Raw genomic sequence first — 23,063 nt, 5'->3', positions numbered from 1 at the left:
CCGACCTCCTTGCCTTCATTCATTTGGCCCCTCTGGCAGGAGTGCCCACCCTGGTCTTTTCCTGGCAAGCTCTTTCTCAGATTCAAAGGCACCTCTTCAGCTAAGCTTTTCCTAACTTCCCCAGGGTGGATTTAAATATACAGAAGACTATATTCCTATAGCTTTTTATGGTAACTGTTGAAGTAGAGATATGTATAAGGCAGTACATATCACAAAAATGTATTGGAAGGCTATGACGTCCCAGCCACTAGGTGCATAGACATCAAATTCACGGTCTTTAACCTGCTTCTAAGTAAGACAGAAAATAAAGTCAAATAAATGGTATTTCAGGGTGAAATAAGCAGTAATAGAGATGAGCCTCTTTCTTCCTCTGGGTGTTTGGCTCCAAGTGCGTTCCCACGGATCCAACCTTAGCTTAGCCAATGAATAATGAAAGTAATAAGATGATTTCCACCAATGCTATTTTCTCCTATCCAAGCCCTGGCTCTATACAGCCAAGGAAATTCGTGAAAGGAGTTACTGACCCAGGGCGTTTGGCATTCACAGCTGAGCCACCTCGTGAGTCACACAGTCGTGCATGACTAATGTGCTCCCTGGCTAAGCAGTGAAGACTCATGAAGTAAAGGTAAAAAAGTTGTTGCACCGTGCCAGGCCAAGTTCAGAAGTCACCAGGTCCAGAGCCTCCTCCCAGTTGGCTTCCTGACTCCTGTCTTGTTCTCTACATCCCATCTTCCACCTGGCAGCTGATGTCATTTCCCACAGCCTTTAAAACGAAGTACCTGCTCTTTGGACCGGCAGGCAAGGCCCTTCATAATACCTCCTCTGCCTCCCTGACACACCTTTTGCATCCACTTCCTAACCTCTGCGCGGTCCCTTGGTCATATTAAACTACTTGCATTTCCTTAATTCATCAGGATTTCTCTTCCCTGCAGGGCTTTGCCTGTGCTGCTTGTTCTTTTGCCTAGAATGCACTGAAACCTTCTGCATAACTCTGACTCATCCTTCTGGTCTCAGGATAAAGGCTATTTTTAAAGGGAAGCTTATCCCTACCCTTCCTTCATGCTAAGATCTGGACAGCCTTGCTCCCGTGTGTTCAAACTGCACACCCTCTGCTTTCTCCATCATTGCGCATATCACCCTGCATCGAAATCATTTGCTTGTGTGTTTCCCCCGTGTAACCCCCCGGAAGGCAAACACCTAAACGTTTCATCCTTGCATTCCAGTGCCCAGCCAAGAATGCGGGATGCATTAGGCATGCTTAAGTGTGTACTGGTGGCGTGAGCTCACGTAAAACTATCAAGACAAGGTCAGGTCTTCCTATTTAGGGGCAGATAGAACAGGACGCATACATCATCAGCTACTAGGGTGGTAAAACCCTAAGCCTGAAACAAATTAGCAATTTAAATAGCATACAAGACAGCATGAATCTGTTATACAAGAAAGCATAACTTGTATAAAGGTAGTGAGATTATTGTCCAATTAAAAAGGTGTTGATTTTTACTTAAATAAAGTTACTTTATACCAAACTTCTAATTTTTGCTAATGGGACTAAAAAAGGATAAGTTGTGTCATTCTATTCCTTTAAGAAGAAACCAAAATAAAACACAGAAATAAAAAAAAAAAGTTGAGTGAAGCTATTTTTGAGTAGTGGACCCTCAGAATGGGAACTCAATGACAACTGGATTATTTTCTCCCTTCTTCTATAAACAGAATTCTATTATAGAGACAAGTTGAAATAGATCTCAAATTGTTGCCACTGTCACAGCTGTAACTTGTAACTCATGTGTAAAGAACCATTACAAGCTGGAATCCAAGAGTGTTGAATATAGCTTTCACCCCTGGTAAACCCTAGCCGGAATCTCTTCCATTATGCTTACCATCAGAGAGAGGTACAGGTAGGACAAATCAAACACACATGAACACTACCTTTCCTATATAGAATGACTAGACTAGGAAACTATTCTTAATAATAAATATTTATTAATTGGAACATATAAGTGAATGCAGAAGGCATTTGAAAGAAAAATACAAAAGAATAATTTTATTCATGCAGTATAAGAAGTGAGTATAAACTCAGTCCATGAATGTATAAAGTGAAATGAGCTGGCTGGCTGGAGAGGGTCATGGTGCCAGAGGCTACGCAGTCACGGTCACAGCTGTATTGGTTGATTGCTGGGTTCCTGTTGGCTTGGTCTGGGTCATGTTACTTGTGGTCTTGGACTTCCTGTCCAGGCTCTTGACCATGTCACTCACCCACTTGGCTTGTGAATCAGCACAGACTTTTAGGCCACGTTTGGTAATAAAACTGTAATACAAGGAAAACATAGATGAAGTTAGCCCCATTCTCAAAGCCTCAGGGCCAGGAGTTAAGATCAGAGCAGACATGAAGAGATCTTGTGCTGAAATTACTGCAAGAAACAGTCTTTCTGAGCCATGAAATCATAAATGAGCACCCTTCTTCTGACGTCTATTTTAACATAAAGCAGAAATATCTGCAAGTAGTATCCAGCCCCTTGTTCACCGTAATTCACAGGCTCATTTTCTCATCCATGTCACCAAATGTAACAAAAAGCCTTTGAGGCTATCTGGTTCCATTATTACATATCCTCTTCCTTTTCAAATTCAAAAATATTCATCTTATTTTTTGAATAAAAGGTGATTGTTCAATTTTCATATCTTAGAGTAAAGCTTGCCATTATGTGTTGGGAAGAGTTATTAGTTCTCAAAATGAGAGTCTGGTAGAAGAAAGTCACCATATAGGTTGTCCATTGACTCATTTTCTTGAAATATGCAACTGACTCAACCTAAAAACCACCCCCACTCCAGTGCGGCTTGCAGGGAAACCCGAATGGGCCAGCCATCTCTAAACCCAGCCCCGAATGGGCCAGCCGTCTCTAAACCCAGCCCCGAATGGGCCAGCCGTCTCTAAACCCAGCCCCAAATGGGCCAGCCGTCTCTAAACCCAGCCCCGCCCCGAATGGGCCAGCCGTCTCTAAACCCAGCCCTCAGAGCTGTGTGCAGTGTTCATCGGACTCTTCTGCCAAGCTAAATAGAGGCGGACTTCTATTCTTTATTTGGCAGCCAAATTTTTGCAATAATCGCTGTTCGGTTGGGCTGCATAAAGACATGATTGATAAGGAAAAATATAGAAGTTATTGGTTAAGTCGAGGTGCTCCTCCATGGTAGCCTCCTTTTCCTGAGGAGGGCAGCATTTCTATGAACTACATTTCTATACCTCTAGTTATCCACCCAGCCCAGCTTCTGAGGAGGGAAACTCACATGACTGCTTTCAAGGAGCCTTCCTTGATGGTGTAGGTCTTGATTCTGTTAACTGGCAGTCGCTGGGTAGTGAGGCTCACACAGACACTCTTATCTGAGACTTCACTCCCTATACCTGGTGGGAGAAAAAAATACCAGACAATTAAAAATAAAGCAATTATCAAGATCATAGGAACGATCGTCTGTTAAATTACTCTGAGAATGCTGTGAGACTGTAAGTCCATTTGCTTCTGGGGGGAAGATTTGATGCACAGGCATCCTGAATCTCTTGCCCATCATAGATTCTTAGTAAATAGTTGCCTAATTTAAAAATTCAGTCAATTTAATTGTTTCAGGAATTTCATGCTGAGAGAAGTTAACAAGATACTATCCCATGTCTGTGTACATTTTCACTTCGACTCTTGGGGCGGCTAGCAGACGCCCCAGTGACATTCATTCATTCTTTTATACAACAGTGCTGTGTCCCACACGTGTTGTTAAGAGAGACGTTATCCTGTTTTCATAGAGCACGTCTTCTAATGAGGGAGCCAGGCAACAGACCGGTAAACAGAAAAGATCCTTTCAAATAGTGAAATCCGTTGCTACAAGTGGGAGGCTAATGCGTGGAGAGCAATCCAGGCAAGGCAGCATTTAGTGGGGGAGGGAAGCTTGTTCCTCACTGACTAAATAAAGGTGCTCTCATTCTAAATGTAAGCTGTCTCCATTCGCCATCCTCCCAAGATGCTGAAAAGAAAGGCCAAAGGAAAGAAGGTGACCCCAGTCCCTGCCGTCGTGAAGAAGGGTATTGGACAGGACATCCAGCCCGAAAGGGACCTCACCTGCTTAGTGAAATGCCCCCACTATATCTGGTTGCAGGAGCAAAGAGCTCTCCTCTATAAGCAGCTGAAAGTACCTTCTGCAATTAACTGGTTCACCCAGGCCTTAGACCCCAAACAGCTACTCAGCCACTTAACCTGATCCACAAGTACCAACCAGAGACAAAGCAAAAGCAGCAGCAGAGACTCTTGGCCCAGGCTGAGAAGAAAGCTGCTGGCAAAGGGGGTGTCCCCACTAGGAAACCACCTGTCCCTTGAGCAGGTGTTAGCACCATCACCACCTCGCTGGAAAACAAGAAGGCTCAGCTGGCAGTGATTGCACATGGCATGGACCCCATCAAGCTGGTTATCTTTCTGCCTGTCCTGTGTCCTAAAATGGGCTTCCCTTACTGTATTATCAAGGAGAAGGAAGGCAAGACTGGGACATCCAGTCCACAGGAAGTACCACTGTCACCTTCACACAGGTTAACCAGGAAGACAAAGCAGCTTTGGCTAAGCTGGTGGAAGCTATCAGGACCAATTACAACGGTGGATATGATGAGATCTGCGGTATCCTGGGTCAAAAATCTGTGGCTTGCATTGCCAAGCTGGAAATAGCAAAGGCTGAAGAACTTGCCACTAAACTGGGTTAAATGTACACTGTTGAGTTTTCTGTACATAAAAAACTCTCCTTCAAAAAATTAATAAATGGTAAAAGGTAATATTGTATGTACATTTATATATATAAATATATATATAAAGGAAGTCGGCCCTAAAATATGCATCCCCAGTAGTAATGGCCCAAGGGGAATTAAACTATTAAGTTTAGAGAACCATCTTACATTGCAAAAGGAAAAATAACCTGGGAGAATTAATACTGTTAAGGGTTGGGCAAAATCTAATCAAAGTTTCTAAGTGCGGATTTTCTCCTTGGCTATAGACACTGGTCTTTGCCTCCTAGAGAAACAGGCAGCTAAAAAGCATCTAAAGTAACCACTGATAACCACCAAGTTTGCTCTGTAGTGTTGCTAATACCAGAAGGCGTTTTCTTAAAGCATGGAACTAAACAAAGGTGTTCACAGATGTTGCTTTTCCTCATCATTCCTTTTCCTTTCCTTCACTCCCAATGCCAGTCAGCACATTCCTACCCTTACCTTTGCCGGTTTATTTTTAATGCTGAATTGTTTCTGAAGCCAGTGAAAGAGGAAAAATCTGGGCTTTATCTCTGTTTCTCTCGTATTTTAGAAACAGCATTTCTCTCTGTGAAGTATCTAACATGAACTCCCAAGACTTTATACTTGAAACCCCAAAGCCTTTTCCTTATTCTCAGCAATGTTTGCGTGTCTATGCTGTTCTTTAAAACATCACCTTCTCTCAGGTTGCAGAGTTGAGTCAAAGCAGAGACTGCTTTGCGTTACTTCTGTACATAAGAAGCTAGGCACCGGTGAGACTTGTTGAGCTCCTTCAAATAGAAAACCTGGGAATCTGAGACCGGTGTCTGCAGTTCCTCTCAGCCTCTAACACAGCTTCCTTCCCTCTACCCAGACCTGAGTCTCCCTCAAATGGTAGGCCTGTTGTCTTAGCAAAATGCCAGCCGGGTAGCAGCATGTCGCCTGGTGTAGTAATCAAACTTTTTTGTATCATTAATTTTTTTTTGTTTCACACACAATTTCAAGGACTTCCAGCCACCTTTATTCATGGACCCCCTTGTGGACCCATGATTTAATTATATATCACAGTCCAAAGGATAAGTCTATCAGTTAGAGCACAAATAAGTCGACAGATTTACTCCGTCGTAGGAAAAAGTAATCCTTCCAGAAGTATCTACTGAGTGCTCTGGTAAGGGCTCGGTATATCTAAATCTTATCTGGATGTGTCTTGCAGGTTTATTGAACTGTGTATAAGGTGCTGATCTATTTGTTAGTATTTATTATAATATGGTCTCTTACAAATCCAGAAAATTTCTCATAAATAGTAATATTCATGGCAGTAATAACAGTACTTGAAGGTAATATTGATTTTCTGGATATGAGGGTTTGAATTTCCAGTCATTCGGGGCTTAGTTTTGTATTGAAAACATTGCTTTGCTCCAGAACATGTATCCTCTAGTTCATCCCCACATTGTGACTGAACTCGCAGAGATTCTGATGATTTATCAAACTATATATTAAATAGACAAAAGATACAAGTGCATTCACAATCATCACCTCTAATCCAGAGCTAACATTAATTAAACAATTACGGTCTGTAAGGAAATCCGATGTTATTAAATAAATAAATAGGCCATAATATTTATTTAATCTTAATCTCAGGTGATCATGTCTGTTATTTTATTCAATTTATATATAAATAGGCATAGGCCCTGAGTGGTTAAGAAATTTACCCTAATTACCCAATTAGGAAAAGTAGGAGCCCAGATACTAACAAAATTCTCCCTGTTCTGGGAGTTTACGAAGGCCCCTACAGTCAAAGACCATCATTCCTGTTTTGCACATGTGAAGTTTAAGCTTCATCTGGGAAAAGCCATTTACTCCAGTCAAAACCTGAGCCAAACCCAAAGTGTGTGCCCACCTGCCTTGCCTCCCTGGCCTTTATCTTACAAACAGCCTCTCGACTTACCTTCCACAATGTATGCAGTAAGACAGCAGATGCCAAGGAGGGCCAGGATGAGAAGTCTCATGGCTGAGGTCCTGCTGAGCTGTGCAGGGAGAGTGAGGATCAGGCTCTTTGAGGACCTCTTATAGTCCTCCAATGGTCAGCACGCTTCCTGTAGTGAGAGGGGGCTTTCAACGTGGGTGTAGGATCACGGAAAATATTTGCAATACTGATGCTTTCTTTTTTCTTTAAAACAAAAGTCCCTCTTCCCTGTTCATACTAAGTCTTGTGGCTTTTGCCCCTTTGTGTGTGGTTAATGTGTCAATGAAACCAAATGTGTGCATAAAACAAAATGTGGTTATGTTGTCTCCTGCCACCGGTCTGAATACAGATCTTCCGCTGTAGACATGCCTAAGGGCTGTTCGCTGTCATGGCCCAGGGCGGAAACTGTAAAGGAAATGAGGTGGGGTGGTCTCTGTGTTCCATCCCACCTCATGTGACATCCAGTGTGACATGGGTCTTCCACAAGCGTGGATCATGAGCCCCTGGTGCCACCCTTTGACTCTCTCAGGAGGCGGAGAGAGGCTGCTGCCGCACTGAGTTTCTCAATCCTTTGCTTCCTTTTTTCTCATTTTTCTCCGCCACCCTTATTCAAGTTATCCCCGTTTCTTCCAACCAATCTCCCCAGGTACCCAAGAAACAATTAAATAATGGTTTGAGCACGTCTATGTGCGTATGTTTGCTTTATTACAACTTAGCACACACGTTTATAAAAGCTTTCGAAGAGCTGTGCTATACCAACTTATAATCTTATCATCTGGCAGTTTTCATTTTTAATACTTTTCCAGTGACTGTATTGGCATACATGTGTTCTCATAATTGTGGTCATTTTAAATATTGTTTGAATACCAATTTAAATATCTTCGCTTTTTTAGCCTTTGTATTTCTACTTTGAATGAATATATACACATACACATTAAACATTTTCTTATAACTTATTATTAATATCAGAACTATAAGGTTGATTTCCTTAATATACACTGAATCACTTCCCTTTAATAACCAGGAGTAGGATTACTGGGTAAAATGATACGATCATCTTTATAGCTCTTATTATATATTGCCGTATAGTCTCCCCAAAATGTAATTTTAATTTGCAAGGCTTCCAGTAGGATTCAAATATACTGACCGCACTGGAACTTTTCAGTCCCTGAGTCTGTATGGTGGTTGTTCTTTATTTTACATAGGTAGCTATAAAATGTATTTATTAAATATATGTGTAGTTAAAGGTTTTGTCATTGTTATTAGGAAATGAAAATAAATTCCTACATTTTCATAAAAGTTATAGGTTAACCTCTAAAAGACTTTCCACTAATCACGTTTGATTTTTCAGACTTTATTCTAAATTTCAAATTGGCTCTTGAATGATTTCTACCTTGCTACACAATCAGTCCTTGAACCCTGGACACATCTTCCATTCAAACTGCTTCTCCTTGTATTACTCCTTAGCATGGAGCAATGTGTTCGCTTCCATTTAATTTCCAAATACAGATATAGAGGGACCATCTTAGACTCATTGCTATCCACCCACATGTCATTCTCAGCCACACTGGACTAAGTATATCTTCTAAGTAGTTCTTCCCATACTGCTCAAATGTTAGGCCAATCGCAGTGGACCAACCGGTTTCCCGATCCAGGATCTCCTCCATTCTAATCTATTCTCTGCAGCTTTGCCAAAGTGATCTCTGTAGAACTTCAATTTCATCATGCCGTTTCCCTACTGAGAACCTCTTTGCTAACTTCTGTTGCCTACAGGATTTATTTCAAATCTTTCATTGTCATGTATAAGAATGTTCAAGATCTGGTACTGCTTTTCCCTTCAGACTCGCCTTCCACCATTCACTCACACACTCCCAAACCTTAACAAACACATACATGTGCAGCCAACCCTGTGGGCCAGCCTCTTTCATGCTCCTCATTCCTCACACATCGTTTCCTTTAACTGAAATGCCCGTGACAGTTCCCTACATAGTTACTTGTAAACTCCTCCTCTCTGTATAAGTTCTCCTGAATTTTTTGGATAAAATTAAGTTGTGCCACCCCTTTATGCTCTCTTAGAACTTTGTTCTGTTCTCAAGGCTATTGTGCAACTAATCTCATTGTGTTCTACTCAATTACACTCCTGTATCTCCCACTAGATGGCAGGCTCCTTGAGAGTAGGAGATTCCTTTGTTATCTCTGGATTCCCTGGCACTTGCAGAAAGCCTAGTAGGTAATAATCGCTCAACAATTAGTTTTTATATAAATGAATTATATTTAAATGGCCAAAATTACAATGATTGTGTATTAAGTGAAAGATGACCATCTAAAAACATAAAGCCACGCTCCATGATACTGGTCTAGGCAAATAAAGGAAACAAAGGCAAAAACAGACAAATAGAATTACATCTAACTAAAAAGCTTCTGCACACCAAAGGAAACAGAAGACAACTTATGAAATGGGATAGAATATTTACAAACTATACATCTGATAATAGGTTAATATGCAAAATGTACAAAGAAACTCAAGCAAGTCATTCACAAGAAAACAACACAATTTTAAAATGGGCAAAAGACTTGAATAGACATTTCTCAGAATAAAGCATGCAAATAGCAATCAGGCATATGTTAAAAAGTCCAACATCATTAATCATCTGGGAAATTTAAATTTTTTTATTGCGTTTTAGGTTTTGGGGTACATGTGAAGAACATGCAAGATTGTTGCATAGGTGCATACATGGCAGTGTGATTTGCTGCCTTCCTCCCCTTCACCTATATGTGGCATTTCTCCCCATGCTATCTCTTCCCCAACTCCCCACCCCCTGCTGTCCCTCCCCTATTTCCCCCCAACAGACCCCAGTGTATAGTGCTCCCCTCCCTGTGTCCATGTGTTCCCATTGTTCAACACCCGCCTATGAGTGAGAACATTCGGTGTTTGATTTTGTGTTCTTTTGTCAGTTTGCTGAGAATGATGGTTTCCAGATTCATCCATGTCCCTACAAAGGACACAAACTCATCGTTTCTGATGGCTGCATAATATTCCATGGTGTATATGTGCCACATTTTCCCTGTCCAGTCTATCATCGATGGGCATTTGGGTTGGTTCCAGGTCCTTGCTATTGTAAACTGTGCTGCAATGAACATTCATGTGCATGTGTCCTTATAGTAGAACGATTTATAATCCTTTGGATATATACCCAGTAATGGGATTGTTGGGTCAAATGGAATTTCTATTTCTAGGTCCTTGAGGAATCGCCACACTGTTTTCCACAATGGTTGAACTAATTTACACTCCCACCAACAGTGTAAAAGTGTTCCTATTTCTCCACATCCTCTCCAGCATCTGTCTCCAGATTTTTTAATGATCGCCGTTCTGACTGGCATGAGATGGTATCTCAACGTAGTTTTGATTTGCATTTCTCTAACGACCAGTGATGATGAGCATTTTTTCATATGTTTGTTGGCCTCACGTATGTCTTCTTTTGTAAAGTATCTGTTCATATCCTTCGCCCATTTTTGAATGGGCTTGTTTGATTTTTCTTGTAAATCTGTTTTAGTTCGTTGTAAATTCTGGATATCAGCCCTTTGTCAGACGGGTAAGCTGCAAAATTTTTTCCCATTCTGTTGGTTGCCGATTCACTCTAATGATTGTTTCTTTTGCCGTGCAGAAGCTGTGGAGTTTGACTAGGTTCCATTTGTCTATTTTGGCTTTTGTTACCAATGCTTTTGGTGTTTTGGTCATGAAGTCCTTGCCTATGCCTATGTCTTGAATGGTTTTGCTTAGATTTTCTTCTATGGTTTTTATGGTGTTAGGTCTTATGTTTAAGTCTTTAATCCATCTGGAGTTAATTTTAGTGTAAGGTGTCAGGAAGGGGTCCAGTTTCTGCTTTCTGCATATGGCTAGCCAGTTTTCCCAACACCACTTATTAAACAGGGAATCCTTTCCCCATTGCTTGTTTTTGTCAGGTTTGTCAAAGATCGGATGGTTGTAGATATGTTGTGTTGCCTCCGAGGCCTCTGTTCTGTTCCATTGGTCTATATCTCTGTTTTGTTACCAGTACCATGCTGTTTTGATTACTGTAGCCTTGTAGTATAGTTTGATGTCCAGTAGTGTGATGCCTCCCACTTTGTTCTTTTTGCTTAGAATTGACTTGGCTATGCGGGCTCTCTTTTGGTTCCATATGAAATTTAAGGTGGTTTTTTCCAGTTCTGTGAAGAAGGTCATTGGTAGCTTGATGGGGATAGCGTTGAATCTGTAAATTACTTTGGGCAGTATGGCCATTTTCACGATATTGAGTCTTCCTAACCATGAACATTTAAATTTTTAAAAAACATAATGAGGTATCACCCTACACCCGTTAGAATGACTGTGATGGAAAAAACAAAAGATAACAAGTGTTGGCAAGGATTGGAGAAGAGGGAACTCTTGCACACTGTTGGCAGGAATGTAACTTAGGATAGACATTATGGAAAACAGCAGAGGTTCCTCAAGAAATTACAAATAGAACTACCATATGATCCAGCACTTTGGATATATACCACTACTATATATATACTATTTTATATATATATATATATATATATCCACTTTGGATATATACCACTACACATTATGGAAAACAGCAGAGGTTCCTCAAGAAATTACAAATAGAACTACCATATGATCCGGCACTTTGGATATATAGCACTACTGGGTATATATCCAAAGGAAATGAAATAAGTATGTCGAAGAGACATCTGCACTCCCACATTTACTGCAACATTATTCATAATAGCCAAGATACCAAATCAACCTAACTAGATAAAGAAAATGCAGTACATATACACAATAGAGTACTAGTCAGCCAAGAAAGGGGTGAAATCATTCATTTGCCAAAACATGGATGAACCTGGAAGATATTACTTTAAGTGAGATCAGCCTGCATGATCCCATTCATATGTGAAATCTGAACAAGTTGATTCCATAGAAACAGAAAACAGAATGGTAGTTACCAGGTGCTGGGGTGGTTGGGAAGAGTTGGGTTGGGTTAGGGAGATACTGGTCAAAGAATACAGAAATTTAACTAGATAGAAGGAATAACTTCAAGAGATCTATTATACAATGTGGTAACTATAATTAAAAATACATTGTATTCTTGAAAATGCTAAGAGAGTGAATGTATTCTCATCACAAAAAAATGATAGCTATGTGAGGTAATGTATATATTGATTAGCTAGGCCTAGTCATTCCACAATGTATATATATTCTTTAAAACATCAATTAGTACACAATAAATACATACAATTTTATCTTTCAATTCTTTAAATAAAATTAATAAAAAGAAGTAAAAAATAAAGGCATGAAGTTGAGATTGTGCGTGAGGCTTTCTCACGTTTTCAATCAAATTGACAATTTGACTAATGGCTGAAGTTTTATTTAGCATACTGACATGGAATTTGTTAAACTCTCAGAATGAATTGTTCACTTTCAGTTTGTCAAAGCATACACTAGAATCTATTTTGGGGAAGAATAAAATAACAGACAAGAAAGCAGAAACCTAGTGCAAAGTGGGCATGACCCGCTAATGGGTGGACATTGGTTGACAACAATCAGTTGAGGGAAACTTGTCATAATGAATATTTTTTATCCTTGACTCCTTCTCATAGATGTTACACCCAATCAGCAAATACTGCAGGCTCTCTGTCTTCAAAATAGAACCTAAACACTTCTCACTACCCACAAACCACTCTATGCCAAGCCACCATCATCTCTCACTTGGATTAGTGGAGTCATGCAATAGCTTCCTAACGGGTCTTTCTGCTTCCACCTTTGCCTCTTCCTCCTTTGCCTCAAGTGACCACATCTACCAAGGTGACCATTCGAAAATGTAAGTCACATCGTGTCATTTCTCCACTCGAAATCCGTCAATGGCTCTCCATTCTTAAGAGTTAAATTCAGAGTCTTTGCAAGAGCTTACAAGTACCTATGCCCTATGCTCGACTCTCTCATTCGCTCTCTGACATCCTCCCCTGCTGTTCTTTGCCCCTGTTACATCACTGTAGCTATGTGGCCACCTTGTTGTTTCTCAGACATGTCAATCACGCTTCTGACTCCAAGTGTTTGCATTTACCCATTCCCTCCGCCTGATTCGCTCCTCCCTCAGATGTAAGCACGACTGAAACCCTCACCTCCTTCAATTCTTTGCTCAAATGCTGTTCATTGTGGCTTTTTCTGATCACACAATTTAAAACTTTGTAAACATGCCCGTTCTGGTATCATTTGATCTATTTTTGCTGTTCTGTTCTCATTGGTATCTTCAAATACAACAATTTGCTTGTTGATTTTTTTAAATGTCTGTCTTTTTCCAGGAATACTTTATCTTTTTCACTGCTGTTTCTTCAGAGTCCTGTACAATACCTGGCATAAAAGAGCTGCTCAATTTCTATATCCAGATTAAATGCAAGTATATGTGGTATGTAACTGCAAGAGAGTGTAGGCAAGCATATGCATGTGTAAACATCAACTTTTTTTTTTTTTTTCTGAGACAGAATCTCACTCTGTTGCCAGGCTGGAGTGCAGTGGCACAATCTCAGTTCACTGCAACCTCCGATTCCCTGATTCAAGCAATTCTCCTGCCTCAGACTCCCAAGTAGCTGGACTACAGGCGCGTGCCACCATGCCCAGCTAATTTTTGTATTTTTAGTAGACAGGGTTTCACCATGTTGGCCAGGATGGTCTCGATCTCCTGACCTCATGATCCACCAGCCTCTGCCTCCCCAAAACATCAACATTTATATCTGCAAAGTCTAGTGCTCTGGAATATCAGCTCTGTTCATGCATGTGTGACCACACAGTGGAATGGGAAAATCCATTTTTGAAGGAAAGCATTCATTGTCGAGGGAAGAGGACAGAAACTTGAGGGGTACAAGTGAAAGAAACTCAATGTTTTCTCTTTCTTATGACTTTCTGGTCTGAATATCTTAATTTATCTGAAAAGTTACTTTGTATTTCATCATATATAATGTATAATCCATATAAAGATCTCTTCTTCTATAGAACATGTTTGTATAATTTTCCTATTTTTCTATTAGGCAATTTATCTTTTCCTTACTGGTGTGTAAAGAATCTTTATATATTTATCTGACTAATTATTTGTCATAGGTGTTGCAGTATTTTCTCAGTTCATAGTATGTCTTTCACTACATTTATGATGTCTTTTATGAACAAAAATATATAATTTTAATATAGTTTAATTTGCACTATTTTATTTTGTGGTTAATGATTTTTGTGCTTTGATAAATTCTGCCTTTCTCTAAAGTCAGAAAGAGATTTACCTCTATTTTCTACTAAAAATTTTAAAGTCTTGCATTTGACATTTAAATTTTCAATTTTTCTAGTGTTCATTTCTGTATGGACTATGAGATAGAGATCCAGAGGCTTTCTTTTCTTTATGCGTCCAACATTTCTGGCTCTGGTTTTTGAATAGTTCTACCTTTCATATATTAAACCCCCACAAAATGTGCATTCATTTCAGGGTCTCTATTCTGCTCCACTGGTCCATCTGTCCATCCTCCACTAGCACCATTATAACTTAACTTTAGTTTTCAGTAACGCAAGCCCTCTTATTCTTTTTCTTCAGAAGTATCTTGCCTCAAGCTCACTAGTAATTATGAAAGCAAAAGTCAAGACCACAGTGTGACCCTCGTCTTCTTCCCATTCAAAGAGGTCAAAATTAAGAACTCGGATAGTAGTACTTTGCAAGGATATGAAGCAGCACGTATCACTTCTGGCTTTGGAAATAATGGTATTAACACTTTGAAAAGCAGTTTGGCATTTTCATATAAAGCTGAGCATTTGTATACCATGAAGATCCACAAACCCTGCTCCTAGATACATACTTAGAGAATTTCAAAGGAAAGGAGCATTATTAAATGTAAGTTACTTAGAATGTCCAAATGCCCAAGTTGAAGGTAGGTTAATGGTGGCGTATCATACAAAGTAATTAACTGAATAGAAGAAGGTCACATGTAAACTCATATAGATGATATATAATTGTATCATTCAGATTAGACTAAGAAAATCAATGCAGATATTCCTAATCAGTTGCCTGTCTTGAATGCTCTCCTCCAGAAAGTGACACAGGAATTTAGGCTGTTTCCACCTCTGAATGACACCATCTCCTAAAGCCTGGGAGTCTTTTTCTTCCAGCTGCAGGATGAAGAATGAGAGAGTATGGCACATCTCCTCTTATCTAGAAGTGACATGTATTCTTTGGTCCCATATGATGGGTGAGAACCAGTTATCTGGTCCCAATCTAGAAGCAAGGACAGAGTGAGAGAATAGAGAATAAAGTGGCATCTGGGAAATGTAATCTAGATCAAAGAGCAGATGAGGTCTAGCATGACCCGTCGTAGCAATGCAATTATCATTCATCTAATGGTGCGCTTGCGGTTCAAGTTTCTAAAGGGTAAACATAAAGCAAGATTACTGTGATTATTCTTTTCTTTGAAACGTGCCCACAACATCTCTTAAATTCCACATCTTTTTTTCCCTAAATTAAAATAGTGTTCTTGTATTTTCTCTTAGAAAAACAGTATGATTACTGTAAGGAAAATCCAGGCATTATAGAAAATATTTTTAAGAAAATATAGTTCACCCAAAGACCACTACCCAGAAATAACCACTTAACCATAATAGATGGACCCTTTTCCAAACAGCACTCTAGGTAAATATGCCCATGTATATCATTTCACAATCTTTCTACAGCATTCAATGGCTGCAGATTTATTGTACATTTACAATGCGGGAGGCTTTGTGCTAAGTACAAAAGGCCATTAACCCATTTATTTAATCCTTAAAAAAATAATGAAATAAGTAGAACTATTGTCTACATTTTATAGATGAGAAAATTGAAACTTAAAGAGTAATTCACTAAAAATCACAAAGCTTGGCAGTGATAAAGATATAAACCCTGGTCTACCAGACTCCAAGCCCGAGCTACTACACAGTGCCCTATACTGTCAGATATTTTGATATACCACTAACTGATACACCCCTCTTGATGGGTCCTTAAATTATTTCCCTTTTCATTCAACCATGGACTACTCAGCAGTAAGAATATGCACTTCTCTAAACTTTGTACACCTGTCTATACATCTCTGGAGCGTAAGCTCCCTCCAGGAAGTTCGCTGAAGGCAGTCTCTTACTTTCATACAGACTGGTTTCTTTAAACGGTATACAAAGGTTAAATGTATAAAAACGAAGCTGGCTGGAAGATTGATGCCATGTCAGATATCTCTCAATTGTTATTCCTTGAACTGTAAAACCAGATTAACCAGGATCTTTGTGGGCTCGAGTGATCTGTCTGCCTCGGCCTCTTAACGTGCTGGTATTACAGGCGTGAACCACTGCATCTGGCCTATTTTATTATTATGAATAACAATGATTGATTTTTATGGAATCAGCGAGGTCTATGATTCTCTGCTTTCCCATACTTGGCCTCTTCCCCATGTCTGAAATATCAGGAGGAAGAAACATGATTGATGTCAAGCTGGAAGACATTTTCATCTTCCCAATGAAAAGATCAGTCACAAATACAAGACCGCTTTTATGGTAGAATAAGAGGGCATGGAGTGCTATGCATTACCTAATTTTCAGATTGACTACAGTTATTTTTTATTTTAATCTTTACTGAAATTTTTCCAATTTTTTTCTGGTAGAGCAAAATAGAAAAATAAATTCTCGATGGCAGAGGCTTACTTAGTTTTAGTGCCTCAGCCAGTAGTCTATTGCACAGAACCTAGAAGAATACTTAAAGTGCAAGCATTACCTTAAAGGGTATATGATATTGAACTGAACCTGAACGGCGCTTCAGAGTTGATTCTAGAAGCAAATTCATCAAGTATTGCCTTATCCGAAGTCTGCTCTCATCACTTCATAAAAATAGCAGCTTCTCCCCATTCCCAGAGTTTCTCTTAACCTGCTTTACTGTAATTCACAGCTCTTACCATCATCACCTGACATTTTTATATACTGTGTATTGTGGTTTTCCCTCTACTAGAATGTAATGTCTGGGAGACTTGAGACTCTAATTTATTTCTGAATTCTCAGCGCTTAAAATGTAGGAATTCAAGAAATATTTATTGATTGAATAGATAAATATAAACTAATTGTCTTGTCATTTTCTTCTTTCCTCCAAGAACTAAAAGCAGAAGCTCTCCTCAATTTAACATGAAGCGAGCTACTTTACACTGATATTATCCCAGTATGACAAAGAATACAAGGAAAAAAGATCAAAAGAGATAGTGGCTAGAATAGACCTTAAAAGTTATGCAGACTTTTTTATGAAGGGAAAAACAAATTAGAGTGATGGGTAATGTCACAAAACAAACTTCTGTTCTGGCACATCCCTCAGCAGGGCCCAGTGAGAGTCAGAAGAAAGGCCAGCACAAACAAAACTGCAATATGCTGTATATCAGGGAGAAAGATTAATACATTTCTTCGCTTGCTTTTCCAGCTATGCAAGACAGGGCTCATTCTGACAAAGGGTAAAGTGAAGGATTCATGTTGTGGATTCGGGCTTGCACCTGAGTCTTCACTCCGTCCTCCTCAGTGGCTCCTTTTCTGCTGATCCTCTCTGCACCTCAGTGCATTTGGCCAGGACAGACCTCCAAGTGAGATGAATGAGAACCCTCAGTGCCACCTGAGAAATCCACACAATTCAATCACATCTACTTCCTGCTATTCTGTAAATGGCATTCCTTGAGCAACTTTTTAAAAATTCAAAGTGTTAATCAGCATCTTCCTTTAAAGAATTTTGTTGAATACCCACAATTTCATCATATGGTATTATAATATCTTTAATAATAAGCCATAGATGTAGAGCTGTATTCATACCAACTTCTCTTTAATACCTGGAAAAGTTGTATATTCTACTTGGCTGCTTAGGCTTTTACAATTCACCTTTCCCTTTTATTATTTGTGTGTGTGTGTGTGTGTGTGTGTGTCTGTCTGTGTGTGTCTGTGTGTTCCTTAGTTGTTTTTTGTCTGTTTTATTGGGTAGGGAGGTTGGGGAGGGATAACATGGGGAGAAAGGCCAGATATAGGTGACTGGGGGATGGAGGCAGCGAACCACATTGCCATGTATGTACCTATGCAACAATCCTGCATGTTCTGCACATGTACCCCAGAACCTAAAGTGCAATAAATATATATATATATATATATATATAAAAGAATACTTAACATGAGATCTACCCTCTTAAATTTTGAAGTGCAAAATACAGTATTGTTAACCATATATAGTCACAAGGTTTTGTGGCAGATCTCTAGAACTTACTCATCTTACGTAACTTTTTTTAAAAACTTGTTTATTTCCATAAGTTTTAGAGAAACAGGTGGTATTTGGTTACATTGGTAAGTTCTTTAGTGGTGATTTGTGAGATTTTGGTGTGCCCACAAATTACCCAAGCAGTATACACTGAACCCAATTTGTAGTCTTTTTTAAACCTATTATGATATTTTTATTCGTAAGTGACAGAAAACCTCAAACTATGGTTCTGAACTTTCTTTTTTTATTACACTTTAAGTTCTGGGGTACATGTGCAGATCGTGCATGTTTGTTACATAGGTATCCACTCCCCCATCATCTACATTAGGTATTTCTCCTTATGTTAGTCCTCTCCAATCCCGCCACCCCCTTCGAACCCTCCCCTGGCTCTCCCACCCTTCAACAGGCCCCAGTGTGTGATGTTCCCCTCCCTTGTGTCCATATGTTCTCATTGTTCAACACCCACTTATGAGTGAGAACATGCAGTGTTTGGTTTTCTGTTCTTGTGTCAGTTTGCTGAGAATGATGATTTCCAGCTTCATCCATGTCCCTGCAAAGGACATGAACTCATCCTTTTTCATGGCTGCATAGTATTCCATGGTGTATATGTGCCACATTTTCTTTATCCAGTCTATCATTGATGGGCATTTGGGTTGGTTCCAAATCTTTGCTTTTGTAAACAGTGCTGCAATATGTATGCATGTGTCTTTATAATAGAATGTTTTATAATCCTTTAGGTATATAGCCAGTATCTTCCACAATGGTTGAACTAATTAACATTCCCACCAACAGTGTAAAAGCATTCTTATTTCTCCACATCCTCTCCAGCATCTGTTGTCTCCTGATTTTTTGATGATTATCATTCTAATTGGCATGAGATGGTATCTCAATGTGGTTTTTATTTGCATCCAATTCGTAGTCTTACTTATCACCTCACTCTCACCCTTCCCCTGAGTCCCCAAAGACCTTGTATCACTCTTATGCCTTTGCATCCTCATAGCTTAGCTCCCATTTATGAGTGAGAACATATGATGTTTGATTTTCCATTTTTTGGTTAGTTCACTTAAAATAATAGTCTCCAGTTCCATCTAGGTTGCTGCAAATGCCATTAATTCATTCCTTTTTATGGCTGAGTAGTATTCCATTGTACATATATACCACAATTTCTTTATCTACTTGTTGATTTAAGAGGGTTTGGGCTGGTTCCATATTCATATAATGACTTATTTTCCTCTGGGTAGATACCTAGTAGTGTAATTGCTGGATCAAATGGTAGTTCTACTTTTAGCTCTTTAAGGAATCTCCACACTGTTATCCATAGTGGTTATACTAGTTTAAATTCTCACCATCAGCATAGAAGTGTTCCCTTTTCACCACATCCATGCCAACATCTCTTATTTTTTTATTTTTTGATTATGGCCATCCTTGCAGGAGTAAAGTGGTATGACATCGTTGTTTTGATTTGCATTTCCCTGATCATTAGTAACGTTAAACATTTTTTCACATGTTTCTTGGCCATTTCTTTATCTTCTCTTGAGAATTGTCTATTTATGTCCTTAGCCCACTCTTTGATGGGATTGTTTGTTTGGTTTTTTTCCTTGCTAATTCATTTGAGCTCTTTATAGATTCTGGATGATAGTCCTTTGCCAGATGTATAGATGGTGAAGATTTTCTCCCCCTCTGTGGGTTGTCTGTTTACTCTGCTGACTGATTCTTTTGCTGTACAGAAGCTCTTTCATTTAATTAAGTCCCACCTGTTTATCATTGTTTTTGTTGCATTTGCTTTTGGGTTCTTGGCCACGAAGTCTTTGCATAAGCCAATGTCTAGAAGGATTTTTCTGAAGTTATCTTCTAAAATTTTTATAGTTTCAGATCTTAACTTTAAGTCCTTGATACATCTCTAGTTGGTTTTTGTATAAGGTAAGAGATGAGGATCCATTTTCATTCTCCTACATGCACCTTGCCAGTTATCTCAGCACTATTTGTTAAATAGGGTGTCCTGATGATATGATTATATACCTAGAAAACCCTAAAGACTCCTCTAAAAAGCTCCTAGAACTGATAAATGAATTCAGCAAAGTTTCAGGATACAAAATTAATGTACACAAATCAGTAGCTCTGCTAAACACCAACAGCAACGAAGCTGAGAATCAAATTAAAAACGCAATTCCTTTTAAAATAGCTGCAAAACTAAAATAAAATACTTAAGAATATACCTACCCAAGGAGGTGAAAGACCTCTGTAAGGAAAACTACAAAACACTGCTGAAAGAAATCATAGAGGACACAAATGGGAACACATCCTATGCTCGTGGATGGGCAGAATCAGTACTGCCAAAAGCAATCTACAAATTTAATACAATTGCCATCAAAATACCACTATCGTTTTTCACAGAAGTAGAAAAAATAATCATAAACTTCATATGGAACCAAAAAAGAGCCTACATAGCCAAAGCCAAACTAAACCAAAAGAGCAAATCTGGAGGCATCACACTACCTTTCTACAAACTATACTGTAAAGCCATGGTCAGCAAAACAGCATGGTACTGGTATAAAAATAGGCGTATAGACCAATGGAACAGAATATGAAACCCAGAAATAAACCCAAATACTTACAGCCAACTGACTTCAATTAAGCAAACAAAAACATAGCTGAAACTTTATACCTGTTGAACAGTGACTCTCATTTCCTCTTCTGCTAAGACCCTGGGAACCACCATTCTACTCTCTGTTTCTATGAGTTTGACCATTTTAGATACTTCCTGTTAGTGGAATCATACAGTATTTGTTCTTCTGTGCCTGGCTTATTTCACTTAGCATAGGCATTCTGTAAGTTTACTTATGTTTCTGCTTATGTCAAGATTTCATTCTTTTTTAAATCTGGATAATATTCTATTGTACGTAAATGCTATGTTTTCTTTATTCATTCATCTACTAATGGACAAATGGACATTCAGGTTGTTCCCTATCTTGCCTATTGTAAATAATGCTGCAATGGGAATTCAGATGTCTCTTCAAAATCCTGATTTCAATATTTTTGGATACATACCCAAACATGGAATTGCTGAATCATGTGGTATTTTTATTTTAAATTTAAATTTTTAAAATTTTAATTTTTTGAGGAATCTTTTACTGTTTTCCATAACAGTTATACAATTTTCTATTTCAACCAATAGTGTAGAAGGGTTCCCATTTCTTCACATCCTCGTAAGCACTTGTTATCTATTTTTTCTTGATCATAGGCATCCTAACAGGTGTGACATGATACCTCATTGTGGTTTTTATTTGAATTCCCCCAGTGTTAATAATATTGAGTATCTTATTATATATCTAGTGGTAATTTGTATATCTTCCGTTGAGAAATGTCTATTCAAGTCCTTTGACCATTTTTTATAGCATTAGTTGGGATTTGGGGTTTTATTAATATCTTTTGATTTTGCTAATTATAGGATTTCCTCTTCTCTTTACGATCATGATTATTTTTTCTTTGGGTCTCAAACGAAACCTATAGTGATGATGACAGTCACCACAATTACACTGACCTTTACTCTCTCAGAGCCTGCCCTTTTTATGTTCTTGTTCCTTCCTCTTTTCTTTTTTGTCTTTTATGTTATTCCTGGTGTAGGAATTTCCTTAATGCTTGTATTTTTTATTTCCTATTGGAATCACCAAGTTCATTCATGTCTGAGTTTATTGTAAAAGCCAAAGATGAAATCATCCTTCCACTAATATAATTAGTTGATAAACCTAACATTTAAAAAAATCTTTGAATATTTCTCTGGCATCTGTGTTTTTTCAGAAAAAGCCAAAGGAATCTTGCTAAAGACTATTCCAAAAATGCAATTGGCTTTGTATAACAGACATGAAAGAAGTTTAATAAATACATAAACTTTACTTGTTTTGTGCTCAAAATGTTAGTAGGGGAAATGCTAACTCACTTAGTAAACAGTTCCTAGAAGTAAATGTATCAAAAGCAGTTAGAAAAATTTATAGGTGTACTTAAGGCATTTCTGCAAGAATCCCCACCCCCACCCCCAGAAAAGGTGAACATATAGAAACTAAAGAAAGCAAATAGCAAAATAGAGAAGACCTTTATTTCCTTCCAATGGGGGGAAAAAATTTAATTAATCATTAGGTTTTTGTGCCTGTAATGGAATTAGTTATTTAAAAAATTAATGTAGGGTTTTTTTTTCTCTTTCCACATGAGTGTCTATAGCGGACATTTGCCACAATAGTGACAGTCTGGCTTCCAATGTCTATGGAAGTTTCCATATGATAGCCCTTTTCCCCAAAGTAGAATCCAGAACTCCATTTTCATCCCTTACCCTTGGCATGTGACTTAGACTGAACCAATTAAACCACCTCTGCAAGCTTGGATTTGGAAGAGATCAAAGAGAAAAAAGACTCCACATGGAATTTCTTTTTGGAGAAAGCTATATGGTTGTTGACAAGAGTCATGGAGTTTGTTTGCTTCTGTGTTTTTTAACTAATAGACTTTATCTTTAAGAGCAGCTTAGGTCCACAGAAAAACTAAGCAAAAATACAGAGATTTCCCATATACCCACTCACCTCATATACACTCATAGCCTTACACACTATCAGCATCCCTTACCAGAGTGGTGCAATTGTTACAACCGATTAAATGACTGACACATTATTGTAACTCAAAGCCCCTACTTTACATTAGAAGCTCACTCTTTGGGCTATACATTCTTTGGGTTTTGACAAATGTGTAATGACACGTATTACCCTCTTAGCATTGATACAGAATGGTTTCACTGTCCTAAAAATCACCTGCACCCCACCTACTTCTCCCTCCCTCCCACCAAACCTCCAGTAACCACTGATCTTTTTACTGCTTCCATAGTTTTGCCTGTTCTGATTGGCTTCTTTCACTTGGTTATATACATTTAAGGTTCTTCCATGTTTTTTCATGGCTTGAATAACTTGTTTCTTTTTAGCATTGAATAACATTCAATTGTGTGGATATATCACAGTTTATATATTTACCTATATTGAAGAACACCTTGGTTGCTTCCAAATTTTGG

The 23,063-nt window shown here is 38.7% G+C and overlaps 1 protein-coding gene and 1 long non-coding RNA gene across 2 annotated transcripts in view; one reads left to right on the top strand and one right to left on the bottom strand.

Annotated features, from left to right (window-relative positions):
- LOC105711766 (uncharacterized) overlaps window positions 1–23,063 on the top strand; it is a 157,034-nt gene that overhangs the window by 104,136 nt on the left and 29,835 nt on the right. The gene's annotated exons all lie outside the window — the stretch shown is intronic.
- XCL1 (X-C motif chemokine ligand 1) overlaps window positions 1,959–23,063 on the bottom strand; it is a 123,419-nt gene continuing 102,314 nt past the window's right edge. Inside the window, exons 3-5 of the mRNA XM_021668031.2 lie at window positions 6,693–6,840; window positions 3,280–3,394; window positions 1,959–2,305 (exon numbers count right to left, since the gene is read on the bottom strand). Coding sequence (XP_021523706.1) covers window positions 2,137–2,305; window positions 3,280–3,394; window positions 6,693–6,753 — 345 coding nt within the window. The 5' untranslated portion in view covers window positions 6,754–6,840 and the 3' untranslated portion in view covers window positions 1,959–2,136. The remainder of the gene's footprint in view (window positions 2,306–3,279; window positions 3,395–6,692; window positions 6,841–23,063) is intronic.

This window comes from Aotus nancymaae, unplaced genomic scaffold (genome assembly GCF_030222135.1).
Source record: "Aotus nancymaae isolate 86718 unplaced genomic scaffold, 86718_ANA_hifiasm-v0.15.2.pri h1tg000108l, whole genome shotgun sequence".
Taxonomy (NCBI): domain Eukaryota; kingdom Metazoa; phylum Chordata; class Mammalia; order Primates; family Aotidae; genus Aotus; species Aotus nancymaae.
The sequence above is the reverse complement of the archived record's forward strand: the minus strand, read 5'-3'. Positions and strand labels throughout refer to the sequence as shown.